The following is an 11120-nucleotide window of genomic DNA, read 5'->3' as shown; positions in this document are numbered from 1 at the left end:
GTCCCAACGAATAAATAAATCTGTCTATGAACCAACTTGCTTAAAACCGGTAAGCAATCGTTAGCTATACTTTAATGCAACTAATATGATGGATAGATTTTAGTCAAATAACTCAATATATTTATCAGCAGATTCAACACACACAAAAAAACTTTCATTTAGATGGAAGCAATTAAAGATAAAGCTACAAAGTAATACAAAAGATAGTGCTGTTTTTAAATCAGTTAAATTCAATTGTACAGCAATTATTTTTTGGTCACATTACTTTACAAACAAGTGCTTTTGAAATAAATAATGCATATTGCTTTTACAATAACGTACACTCGCACCAAAGTAGAAAGACTGAATAAACATTTCTGTTGGCCAACTGTCCCTGAGATGGTTTCTCAACCGAACTCTACTAAGCATGATGTAGTCATAAAGCTCAAAAAATCCAAAAACACATTTCCTGACCTGCTCTGCAAACCCTGAGCTGTGCATATGAGTATAAAACTCAAAATATAGAACAAGCTATGCACACAAAAAAAATACATTTCTTCCATGAAGCTAAATATCACTCAAACTCTAGAGAAGAATCCCCCTGTCTTCCACTGTTAAATAACTTGTTCCAGTCTCGTGTAGCCTCCATAAAGTGCCTCTGACCATGACCGACCCACATCTCCTGGTTCCTGAAGAGGCGACCACAAAACCAGCATGTGAACCTGGAGTTCCTGGTAAGATGGTTAGCATTGGAGCTTAAATTTGCCACTTTAAACTTATTTCCACCTAACCTCTTCAGCTTCAGATTGAGGATGAATCTTTCTTTAACTGTCCCTTGAGGCCACACTCGTTTGTAGTGAGACGAATGCAAGTTGTCTGCACGTGCATTACGGAATGTGTCGCAGTTAAGCTCCGAAAGGGCTTTGAGAGTTCCCTGAGAAAGAGCGACCCTTTGCACAGCCCCTTTGTGTTTGTGAACGGATCTCATAATGTTCGCCACTTCTGGAATATCTGTGTCCGGGTGATTGAGGACTACGACAGGCTGGTTTAGACGTGGTACTTTTACATGCTGTGAGGAGCGAACGGGAAAGAGACGCAGAGTCCTTTCTATTTCTGGAGGAAGTGGTTCCCAGTAAGGGTTAGATGCTGATGACTTATTGGAATTTCGAACAAGCTGCCTTTTAGATTTCAAGAAGCATCCCTGAGGGGCTTTTGATGCTGGTTCTCGCTGTCTCTTCCTATTGATTGTAGGTTTAGTCATTAGTGGTGGAGATACCTGTTCATTAGTCACTGCTGCTACTGCTATGGCTTTGGGTGAGTGCATAGACACATGCTGGGTAGCCAGGCTCCCTGGTTGAGACTCAGAGGCAATACCTGTAAAGATGTCCAAAATGGCTCGGTTGAAATGATGACATTCAAGCAAAATATAACGTTTAAAAAAATATATATAATTTTACATGAAACTTTAACATTAAAACTTGTACATACATATAACAGAGTTTTCCTCCAATGTTCAGTTTTATTCATAGCTTTGGAAGACTGACTGTTTTCAAATTGCTGCTTTTCACAAGCAAATCGAATGTGTTGCATTTAAACAAAAATTGTACTGGCACAACTGACCAAAAATAGCTTAAAATATGCAAATATCATGGGCCCCAGCAAAGCATTTCAGCAAACAGAACCAAGTCCTTGACTCGGTACTGCCTCAAAGCTAAAAATAAATGTTTGCGGTGTTATAAACACGACCTGGCACCGCTTCTATAGCAGATTCTCAGTTGTGGAATATCAGATCACATGCATTTATGTAAATTATTTAGCTGAACACAGACCACTAGACCATAGACTAGCTATCAAATAGATATTAGATCCAAAATGGTACCATTTTCACAAGCAAAAAAGTCACATGTTCTAACTGGTCAGATTAGTAAACTGATGGCATGGCTTCATACGGCAAAATATCTGAGCAGAACAGCGTTATGAATATTATTGCTTACCTCTGTAAGTAACTTCAGAATCATCCAGCAAATGGCTTACTGTGGTAACAGTGAGCTCTTCGAGAGTCTGATATGGGTCTGGATTATGGCAAGAGTCTTCAAGCGATAACAAAGCTAAGTAAGGTTCCTCTACAGTTTCCAGTGTACTGTTCTGATCTTGGGGGACATGAGCATGTTGAGGGTCTATGTGGTTTGTGTTCTCATCTCCACTGTCTTGGAAAAGCAAATGTCCATGCTCACTTGGGGAAACAAACAGAGAGTTAGTAATATTGTTGCTTGTGGATGCGACGGGTAGATCAATGATATTTGTGGGAGATTTTACAACTTTCTGAACCATTCTCCGGTAATTCCAGTGATCCGAAGGTGATTGTATTAAAGTTGCTTCTTCCCCTGACTTTTTAACCTTATTCATCATGTAGCTACCAGGGCTTTTTTCTTTCCCAGACATCAAGGTTATGGGCTGGGAGTGTATTCTTTCTTCTGTGCTCTCAGATGAAGTACCAGAAAACAGAGCTTCAACAAAACTTTTATCATCTTGACCTTCGAAAGTCTCTGAATTCGTCTCTTTGTCACCTCTTGCCATTTTTTTCCGATTGTCAGTGTGTTTTGGTATGTCTATTATCTCCTGCATATTTGTTTGCATGGTTGGAATGTCGTCTTCTCTGAATGAATGTACTTCCCCTGACACATCTGCATTTACTTCATTGAGGTCATTAGTGTCATTGGAGTTAAACATGACCTCAGGAGATGCCGTTTTTTTATTCTTCATCTGACTAACTACATTAAAATCCTCACCTGTTCCTGAGAGTGCGTGTTGTTCAGGTGCATTAGGACTTCCCTTTAATGTACATTCGCCATTGCTACAGTCATTTTCAGTGTTATCAGACTGAGACACGTCTCCTATTGTACTTTGGTCTCCTTCTTTACCAACTCCTTGCTTTTTGGACTGGTGTAACCTTGAGGTAGAATCAAAGCCGCTGAATGTAGAATCTGCTGTGGCAGTATTGCATGATTCGCTGCACATTTGATCCCTGGGTCTCTCAATATGAGGGTCTAATCTTGCATCATTTATATCTTCCTGGTTTAATCCTGCATGATCTTCTCCCTTGTTTGAAGAAACATCTGGCTTGGCTGAAGGTATGACTTTAAGAACAAGATGCTTTTTTCCATCCACCATCTTGAAACCAACAATCTTTGTAGTGCAATCAGGTGGAACTGAGATATTGTTCTTTTCTATGAGACCAGAAAGTTCATTTCCAGAATTTAGTACAGGAAGTGGTGTGACACAACGTTTCATCTTTGGCTCAGAAAGGAAAGGTCCAGGACAGGACAGAGATTGAGAGAGATTGAGTTCACCTCTTAGAGTCACAGGCCATTTTTTCCCACATTTAGCTGTCTTTTCCAGAAACTGCTTAGTCTCCTCCAAAGTCCGTGTTGGATTGAATAGTTCACCGTTTTCATCAAGCAAACCTGCTGCTGAAAAAGGCAAATATTTCTCAGATGTCCACTGGATTTCTGATTTTGGAATCAGGAATTTGACGTCCGGAGCAGTACTTTTGGGATGTTTCAGGGCAATGTCTCTATTTTTCCACCAGTTCTTTCTGCTCCACCCTTGATGGCAGGGAGAAGTCATGTTCTTTAGGAGTTCATCTTTCTGAGGTTCTCCTGTAGCATCAGTCAAAAGATTCCTATTAAGTTCACCATTCATGGGCTTAACAGCTGACTTTGCACTACTGTCCGTAGCAGGTACAGTGCTGTGTGGACAACAGTTATGCACCACACATGTGAGCTTTTCACACTGATATTGATTGTTGTGCATTTTATAATGCTTTGTGAATTGGGATGGCATTTGCGAGCCTTTATTGTTGCACGTCTCTAATGTGAGCCTTGAGTGTTTTGTGTAATGCTGTTGCAATGTAGTGAAGTCAGAATCAACAAAACTACATGTGTCACAAGGAAAACACTCTGGGTGTCCTTTTCCTCCATGAAAGGGTTTTGACAAGCTTGTGCCATCTTTGCAATCATTGCAAGTAAACGTGAGCTTGCTGCCAAAGGAGTCCACTGCATTGTGATCCTTTTGTTCGTTTTGTGATGACTTCTTAGTCAGATCTTTATCGAACTTAGGCACTTCGATTGTACTTTTCACAGTGCGAGACAAAGCTGAGGATTTCCTGAGTCGCAGGCGACTATGCCAGTTTCCCCTGTCATTGGCAGCAGCTTGATCCTCATTATGACTGCTTGGATTTGTCTGTTCCACCTCCATGTTCATATCACAGATTCCTGTAACATGAAAATGCAATTGTCATATTTGATAGCTTAAGAGCCAACACTCCCATTAATGCTAGTTTCAATGTAATTTATAGCCTAGTTAGAGGGATTGTGGTATGTATAGCACCATACTCTCTCCCACAACCAATCAAAGAGTTTATTTATAATGTCTTCCTGCTTGTGTTTTAATACCACTCAGAAATGTTCTACTAGATTCTAAAGTTTATTTATATCAATCCATACATTCTGCTATATGATCTAAGACATAACAGTTCACCCTCAGGCCACTTTTACTATGTCCATAATCAGTTTACAAAATCCCTGTATTGCTGAAGGTGCAGAATTTAATTTAACCACACATCATCCTCATCAGGATACACTCGCCATCCATTTTATTAGAACCATCTGTGCATCTGCTCATTTATGCAATTATCTAATCAGCCACTCATAGCAGCATAAAGTATACATACTGGAGAGAAACTGTATTTCAGAAAATCAACTCATAGGATCTTTTACATACAAATAGTCAACAACAAAAAAACATTGTGTTTGGAGGGCTACAGGCTAAAATACCTTGTTGATGAAAGAGATGGGCGGACTTGTCTGGTCTGAGCTGACAGGAATTCTATAGTGTATGAAATAATCGCTCTTTACAATTGGGGTGAGCAAAAAAAATATATCAAACCTTAAGGTGGATAGCTTACAAGGTTTCACTTATGTCATCCAAGAACAAGAACACAGACTCAACCCTGAAAAGCTGAAGCCTAGAAAATGGCCAGATGATTTGATTTCATCTTTAAGTAAACATGTATGCATTGTGCTACTGCCAGATGACTGGCTGACTGGATAACTGCAGACACAAGCAGGTTTCCAGGTGTACCAACTGTAAAATCCTAGCTTCCAAAGAGAGTACCAAAACTAAAGTGGTGAGACAGTAGCTATGTTAGACATTTCTGTGTAAAATACATGAGTTAATGGATAAAACATGGCAAGGGTTTAGGTTATGTTATAGGCTGTTCATTAAATAATGGGCTACTTTATTCTAATGACAGTACGACGTCCTGAAGAATTTTATATCTCTACACAACAGCAATATGCCACCGATTAGAATGAACACTAAAAATGCCATATTTTTTTACCTGCTAATAGTTAAATGCAATTATGTGGAGTATCTGTGCATCTACTTCCTGTTATCATTCCTATTACCAGTTCTTTCACCAGAAAACAGAAACAGACATTTAAACAACACCTGACAAATCAATTTTAATTATTTATTTAATTTTCCTCCGTCATGCATATACTTCCTATGAAGCCAACCTCTGTATGTTTATTGAACTCCTGCTCATGCAACATCACACACTGCATGTATAAGCTCACAAACGATTAGCTTGCATCACTCTTATTGATGCCATTCCCCACCCTGACAGCACATTGATGTCTACTGATGGCTGTGGCATTGCATGATTTCAATTTAGAATTCGACCACAGCGCAAACTTTGTTGCAACACTCAGGGGCCAACCAAACAAAATTCTGCAGTGCTTTGGTATAAATAGTATTATTACTTTGGTATGGGGTATACTGTGTGTCACAATTATGAAGAGACGAGTCTGTAATAATAATAACGCATTGTGTGTGCAAAACCGTGCCTTTTTTTAATATAATGCTTATAATCCAATATCACCTGACCACAATTACCACTATGTTATTACTGACTGAAAGGCATATGTGCAATCTACTGATGCCTATTATTTTATTATTTTTATTGTAATGACTAGAGATTTGGATCAGAGGCTACAACATCTTTATTACAAGCAAAGCTCATAAACACTTAACTTAGATCAATTGAGAAACTGCAATGATGCACCTATCCAAAACTGAGTAACGGTACTAAGGCTGGACCACTGGATCGGATTTGCCCGAATTTCAAATCTGATCTACTTACGCATTTTTGCCATTTAAGTGTATAACAACGCAGATGTGAACATGTCCTAAATTCCATACCATTGCATCTTTATTGGATGGCAATGCTTTGTGTAATGTTCACACATTAATCAATTATTAGCGCTGCCAAGGTGCCTGTCACCATCCTATGAAGTTGCCAGTAAGCCATTTGTACTATTGGTTGCCATAGTAAATTTGGGTGACACAACTAGTATTTCACTTTTGACAACAAATAAGGGGATGATCACATGTGCTCCAATAGCTTGTTAATTGGATAATGTGTGCTCTAATATCTTCACCCCATCGATAGTTGGATCATGTGTTCTTTAATATCTCAGGCTCACTCAATTAATATCACTTCCATTGGTAGTTGCTGCACCAAGTCAGCTCCATATTTAAATAAAGTAATTTTTGACATGTTACTGGACATGCCCACATCTAGTCGCCAGTGATTACAATCAATAATGTCGGCAAACGTTGCCAGGTCTGTAGTCACTTTGGTCACTGGGTGTCATAGTCATAGGATCTACATTTCCGTTCAACATTTATCATTATCTATATTTTATGTGAACACACTATTGCAACATATGAAAAAAACAGGTCTCTTTCACCCCTTAGATCCCAATTTAAACGTTGTATCGCATAGGAAATGGGAAAAAGAAACAGGTCCTCTATAGACGTGTACTCCATGATCAACTGAGTGCACTTTTTCAGACCACCTTAATGTGAATTTAAATCCTATAAAAGTCTGTCCCAAGTGCAGACATTTTTCATGAACATTATTTATTGTCTGCAATACACAGAGGGTATAATTATTACAGAAATAGAACTTCTCTGGGAATCTTGTAATTTCCAGGGTGGAACACACTTGCTCTCGTGACATGTATATACCTACTAGTTTTTGATCGTATTGAGATTAAGATGAAACCTATTTAACGAGCAGGTCATACAGGTAACAGACTATATAAACTTAATCAATAAAAACAAAACATCATAGCTGTTTATAGTGGGTCTGATTTTCAACAGCATATTAAAATGTAGGAATCATGGACCCATTTTGAGCACTTGAAGATCTAAAGAGCAGGAGCTACAACATCTTAATTACAAAGCACATGGTCTGTAAATGAAATGACCTAAAAACGTCTGTGAGAAAGTGAGAAAGCATGATTAAAAGTAAGTGCACCTTTAGTATGCCATGATAGTGATGAAACAGAGCCAGGGAAGAGGCGTCTCTGGGTGTAGGTGCACCTGTAGAAAGCGTCAAAGCCTCGTGGTCTTCAGATATTTAGTAGGTCTGCCAGCTCCCCAACTGAACAAAACACACATCTGTCTTTAAAATATAGATTTTTTTTATCAGTTTATAGCGGTGTATAACCGTAACCAAAGTAAAAAAAAATATTAAAACACCTGCCATTGTTTATTAACGTTAAGAAAAGTTAGTTCCTAGAGCTACAATAGTTGGCAACAACACAGCTTTGTTTGCACCTGTGGCGGAGCAGCAAAGAAATATTCCCCCTCAGTGTTACAGTTGAGGCTGTAAAAACAAGATTTTAGATTTTAGTAATTTATCCGGGGTTTTAAACTCATCGTGGTGTAAATACCTGTAATGTTGGGGGCTATTTCAAGAAAATTAGCAAGCAGACCGCTTGGAGTTTAGCTACACATACTCCGTCCGTTTCCTCCCTCCCTCCCTCGACCCAGTTTCCACTTCAAGAACAACTTCATATCAACCCGATATTCAAGTCAATGGTTACTTTTCTGCAAATACACAAGCGAAACGTGTACGAGTAAAATAAAAAAAGGGGCTCGCACGGACTTACGCGGTGTCTCGCGTCCTCATATTGTAACCCGTTTCGTCAGCTGCGGTTGGCGGCCATGACACTCTCACTGCGCGTCTGTCTCCCGCTGAGGCTCCCTGCCCGAGCCCGAGCCCAAGCCGATCAACACCGATTACCGGCGTGTGCCACTTCCCTGCACATACAAGTGTCCTGGCTTTAGTGTTTTCTTCTCCCCCTTCCGAGATGGTGTGTTCGTGCGTTGCACGTTCGCTTCAAATAGTTGTGTTTTGCAATCTTGCAAAATAAGCGTTGGCCTCAAGTCACCAGGACATACATGTGCTTCCTGTTCGCTGAATCTATCAACAGTTTATAACAGTCGTATTATACCCAGTGTCCGTCCTCCAAATACAACGCCTTCAGGCATTACCACGCAGAGGAAACACATCTGCTTCAGCGTGTTCAGGATGAAACATATATTCATCTACTACTTCTTCTACTACTACTACTACTACACAGAGAAACTCCCAAAACCAAGCACTTAGTCTCTGAATTTTGCTGCTGCACCCCAAGGCCTGTAATTTGCTTTATTTGGTTTGCATGTCTTCATATACACACCTCATAATACTTCCCTACATTTATAGCTTTATCCTTCCTTTCTCTCGAGAGTATTTTCTTTGTTTAGAATGACAACACTCCCTAAGCCAAAGAAAGTTCAAAATATAATCCATGTAGTGGTTTCAAAAACAAATCATTGGTAAGAGAATGAGCATGAATTAGACCAAGTAGCAAAATAAAATTATCTGATAGCTTGCGCCATGTGTAGACAGCGTCTTTTTTTAGAAATTAGAGTCATTGAGTCACAATTCAGTGTTGATGCTGATGAACGGTCGATCAGCACTTTCAGGGTTCACGTTTGCATTAACGGTATTTGGCGGACACCCTTATCCAGAGCGACTTGTAAAAGAGCAGCAAAAGTCTTTATCGCTAAATACATGAAACTGATTCATTGGGACACAGACTAAGAAGAATATCGATCTGAAAACTCAGTTAATATCCTATCAGGGAGAAAATATATTTTAAAAATCAAAGTTAGTTAGAGTTAGTTTGCATTGTGTTTAACTGAAGACCATTTTTTTTCTGTAGTGTTTTATCTCAACTCTGACCAGGCTGGAAAATGGCCCCGATAGACAAGTGCGCAAGACACTTTTTGTGGAAAGCAAGCCTGTCCTGCTGAAAAAAAATGAAACCCTAATAAAATGTGTATGGTTTTACTCGTTAGAATGTGTGTTTTTTATTGTTGTTAATGGTTGTTAATACCATTAAGAATCAATATAACACATTTGGCAACTGGGTAACTATCTGCTAGACAGTAGGGACATTAGGATTTCATTACACATACAGATTCCTACATTGTCTACAAAGGTTTCTTTGGTTTGATGATAATCATTGATTGCTGTACACAAAATGGAAAGCATTTGGTAAAGGTTTTATTGGTTAACAGCTGATGGTTTGTAATGGTAGTTGCATTGGAAACCATTAGGATTTTTGTAATTGTTTCTACTAGGGTATATCTCAGTAGGGTTTCTACAATATTCCCCTGTATTCTATAGCATTACTGGACGTTTCACATGAAGCAGGTTACCAGTAACAGCATGCAAAATGTCTATTCAACTCGGAGTTCAAAGTACTGTGTGTTTTGTGATGCCTTTCTGCTCATCACAATGATAAACAGTGTCTACTTCATTTACCTTAGTTGTTTTATTAGCTTGAAGCAGTCTGACCATTCTCTTCTGACCTCTATCTTCAACAAGGCATTTCCACCTGCAGAACTGTTTGTTTTGGTTTTTTTAGGTTGTTTTTTTGCACTATTCTGAGTAAACTATAGAGACTGTTGCATGTGAAAATTCCAGCAGATCAGCAGTGTCTGAAATACTCGAACAGTCCATCTGGCACCACTGTCATTCACTGAGATCACATTGTTCTACCAACATCTTGTATCCTATGTAAATACAAACTTTTTTAACTATACCTGATTTATCATATATATATTGCACTTCTGACACATAATATACAAATTGGATATATATATATGTGTGTGTGTGTGTGTGTGTGTGTGTGTGTGTGTGTGTGTGTGTATATTTATATATACATATACACTTGAATTTCTAGTTAAGTAGTCAGTGAGTATATAAAATTTGAGGTAAGACCTAATTTTCTGCATAAACTCACATGAAACGTGTGTAACAGTTTAAATGGTACATAAAAACAATATTTTTCAAATATGTATAGTGCAAGCAAAGCCTGTGTGAAATCATTGATGGCTCCTTCACTTCATTTACAATGTCCTCTCAGCTTGTTTTTTTTTTTAATCAAATTACTTCACAAAAAATATTAAATTTTACTTACCCTAGATAAATATGATTACCCAAGATGTTTTCTTCTTCTTCTTGCCTCAAACACATCATCCACATGTAACACCATATGGATCTATCAGCATAGCAGCTTGTGGTTACAGTCACAGCTACAAGTCACGCACTAAATCTCGCGATATGCCACTAACAGGGCTTTTTTTGAGCACTGTTACCTTATGAGCTGACTGAATTAGCTGGATTCATGCTAAAATGCAAAAATGGGGACTTCAGTTGGAATTTTTCTCCATTCACTCTTCATCGTGGCCTTAAATGGCTGTCAAGACCAGGAATTTCACTACCTGCTATTGCAATGCATCACAGCATGGTAGAATGCATCTCTTTGGTGGCTCATAATCTTATTACAGCCTTACTAAAAAATGGTAAGGCACCTCTATTCACTATAATACATTGAAATCTAGGATAGGATGCATACCTTGTGCTAGACCACTCCCTAACAACTTTGGCAAGATGCCAGCCTGAAATGTACTTTTAAAAAGTAAGCTCACTTTTAATGCCTTTGTCCACAAATGCCTCTAGACTAACCTTGTGGTTAAACTTAGGGTTTCTGTCTAATGTCATATTACCCAAATTTGTGCTATGGAGGAAACACACAAGAGGCATTCTTGTCTAAGCAACCAGTGGTGAATGTCATCATCATGGCCTATAGCCATACTGGACACCCAGCCCTTATTATGACTTGCCACTTTGCAAAGGTATTTCTAAGGTATGTTGGTTCCTTACATGATAC

General features: G+C 38.8%; 1 protein-coding gene across 3 annotated transcripts; it reads right to left on the bottom strand.

Annotated features, from left to right (window-relative positions):
* Nucleotides 1–210: 210 nt before the first annotated feature.
* Nucleotides 211–8436, bottom strand: LOC124397447 (zinc finger protein 518B). 3 transcript variants are annotated; one of them, XM_046867007.1, is made up of 5 exons: nt 8004–8436; nt 7669–7717; nt 7367–7492; nt 1974–4253; nt 211–1353 (listed from the first exon to the last, which is right to left on the bottom strand). In XM_046867007.1, exons 4-5 carry the CDS (start codon nt 4240–4242, stop codon nt 554–556), a joined length of 3069 nt encoding a protein of 1022 aa, XP_046722963.1. In that variant the 5' UTR covers nt 4243–4253; nt 7367–7492; nt 7669–7717; nt 8004–8436; the 3' UTR covers nt 211–553. The 3 variants fall into 3 exon arrangements, with proteins under 3 accessions (XP_046722963.1, XP_046722962.1, XP_046722964.1); XM_046867006.1 differs by lacking the exon at nt 7669–7717; XM_046867008.1 differs by lacking the exons at nt 7669–7717; nt 8004–8436 and adding an exon at nt 7785–7975.
* Nucleotides 8437–11120: the final 2684 nt, after the last annotated feature.

Source organism: Silurus meridionalis, chromosome 2, assembly GCF_014805685.1.
Source record: "Silurus meridionalis isolate SWU-2019-XX chromosome 2, ASM1480568v1, whole genome shotgun sequence".
Classification (NCBI taxonomy): domain Eukaryota; kingdom Metazoa; phylum Chordata; class Actinopteri; order Siluriformes; family Siluridae; genus Silurus; species Silurus meridionalis.
Note: the sequence above shows the minus strand (reverse complement) of the source record. Positions and strands in the feature narration are given on the sequence as shown.